The sequence below is a fragment of the Anser anser genome, assembly GCF_964211835.1.
Source record: "Anser anser genome assembly, contig: HAP1_SCAFFOLD_32, whole genome shotgun sequence".
Taxonomy (NCBI): Eukaryota; Metazoa; Chordata; class Aves; order Anseriformes; family Anatidae; genus Anser; species Anser anser.
The window spans coordinates 2,277,530-2,280,028 of NW_028154148.1; the positions used below are offsets into that span (position 1 = coordinate 2,277,530).

General features: G+C 53.6%; 1 protein-coding gene across 1 annotated transcript; it reads left to right on the forward strand.

Moving 5' to 3' along the window:
* Positions 1-336: 336 nt before the first annotated feature.
* LOC310890516 (olfactory receptor 14C36-like) lies at positions 337-1,677 on the forward strand (the record flags this gene model as incomplete). The annotated part of the gene is made up of 1 exon (XM_083852847.1): positions 337-1,677. The coding sequence occupies exon 1, from the start codon at positions 715-717 to the stop codon at positions 1,675-1,677; it is 963 nt and encodes a 320-aa protein (XP_083708973.1). The 5' UTR covers positions 337-714.
* Between the last annotated feature and the right edge of the window lie 822 nt (positions 1,678-2,499).

The window sequence follows — 2,499 nt, forward strand, 5'->3', positions numbered from 1 at the left end:
ATGTGTTACTGGGATACCGCAGTTTGCGGACATCCAGCTCTGTCTGTTGGGTGTTCTCCTGGTCTTGAGGCTTCTCTCCAGCAGGATGCTGCTCTCTCGCGACATCTTTGTGTTATCCAGGTGCCCCAAAGAGAAGACACCTCCATGCTTAGGACAAGTCCGTGCTGCTGGATGGCTGTCTGTGGGCAGCTGGAATGAGGACTCTGCACCCCTGGTTAGGAGGGAGGAGCTGAGATCCTGCTCAGGCACCAAGAGACAAGGTGAGAATTCTGTCCAGATGCACTGGGACTGGGGCTTCTCTGCTTTAAGCAGTCTCCACTTACTGGGAAACACAAGAGTGTGATTGTTGTCCTAAGCATAAGAATATTTGTCTTGCTCTACACTGTGGTTGGATGTGTTCTCTGCAACAACACTGCAAAGTTTATGGATTTCATAAGTGGACTGAACTTGAGTTTCCCCTGTGTTCCTGCTTCCAGCCTGCTTCACAGCAGGAAGGACTCCTCTGGAGCCCACAGCAGTCCCTGCTCCCAGTGCCACTCCCAGAGAGCATCAGCTGGGACTCAAGTCATGGAGTTGCAGAAAGGTTCTCCTGCAAAGAGAGAGGCTTGGGATGTGAGAGCTCTAAGACCTGCAACAGGTTTTCCTCAGAGAATTCTGTTCTAAACTTTTTCTGCCTTATCCTTTTCAACAGACAGCTGTGCCCAATGTCAGAAAATGCCCAACATCAGCTCTGTGAGCGAGTTCCTCCTGCTGGCATTCGCAGACACGCGGGAGCTGCAGCTCCTGCACTTCGGGCTCTTCCTGGGCATCTACCTGGCTGCCCTCCTGGGCAACGGCCTCATCCTCACCGCCGTAGCCTGCGACCACCGCCTCCACACCCCCATGTACTTCTTCCTCCTCAACCTCGCCCTCCTCGACCTGGGCTGCATCTCCACCACTCTCCCCAAAGCCATGGCCAATGCCCTCTGGGACACCAGGGCCATCTCCGATCAGGGGTGTGCTGAACAGGTCTTTTTCTTTCTCTTCTTCATATCAGCAGAATATTATACTCTTATTATCATGTCCTATGACCGCTACGTTGCCATCTGCAAGCCCCTGCACTACGGGAGCCTCGTGGGCAGCAGAGCTTGTGCCCAGATGGCAGCAGCTGCCTGGGGCAGTGGCTTTCTCAATGCTGTCCTGCACACGGCCACTACCTTTTCCCTGCCCCTCTGCCAAGGCAATGCTGTGGACCAGTTCTTCTGTGAATTCCCCCAGATCCTCAAGCTCTCCTGCTCAGATGCCTACCTCAGGGAAGTTGGGGCACTTGTGTGTAGTGTTTCTTTAGCTTTTGGCTGTTTTGGTTTCATTGTTTTGTCCTATATTCAGATCTTCAGGGCCGTGCTGAAGATCCCCTCTGAGCAGGGCCGGCACAAAGCCTTTTCCACGTGCCTCCCTCACCTGGCCGTGGTCTCCCTGTTTATCAGCACTGCCACATTTGCCTACCTGAAGCCCCCCTCCATCTCTTCCCCATCCCTGGACCTGCTGGTGGCAGTTCTGTATTCAGTGGTGCCTCCAGCACTGAACCCCCTCATCTACAGCATGAAGAGCAAGGAGCTCAAGCATGCGCTCTGGAAATTGATGACTAGATGTGTTTCAGAAGCAATAAATTTCCGTTCTACATATGCAGATGACTAATAATGTCAATGACTACAAGAACAAATAATATTATATATATATAATTATTTTTGTCTGTGTTTGTGTTGTTATGAGTGTTTTTATTACAGGATTTTCTTTGGTTTAATACGGCTAAAGTTGCCCATTAAAATGATATGATTCATCTCATTTCTTTTACACTATGTACATGTCGAGTATAGCTCAGAGATTCTGTATATGAGGAGCCAGGCCCTCTGTGAATTGAAATAAAAGAAAGGAGCCTGCACTGCCTTCCTTGTGTGACGTCCTTCCTGTGAGAGCTGCTCTGGCTCTGCAGGGGCAGTGCCATGTGCAGGGCTGCAGAGGAAAAGAGTCCCATCCCAGCAGCACGGCCAGGGAGCACCAGCGCTTGGGGCATGCCGAGCTGCTCTCTTGCCACTGCCCCCCTCTCGTGCTGAGCCCTGCTGGTGGGGTCAGGCCCGGCTGCTCCTGTAGCTTGGTGCCAGTGCTGCTGTGGGGCTGTGCTGGGACTGCAGGCAGGGACAGGCAGTGGGCACGGCAGTGGCACAGCCCGCCTGCGCTGCAGCACTTCCCTCCTAAGGGGGGATCTCCTCCAAGGTGGACTGACCACAGCTCAAGGGCTCAATCTGCTGTGAGCAGGCAGAGGAGAGCTCTGCAGCCCCAGGGCACGCAGCAGCCCCAGCCAAGGAGTCTGGCGAGTGATTTGACTGCAAGGTCCCTCCTGCCCTAGCACCTCCCAGAACTGGCACGGCACTGGCTCCTGTGTGTCAGAGAGGCTGGGAGCCCAGGAGGTGTGCCATGGGCTGGAAGGATCACAACCAGATCACTTCTACCTGGGCGGAT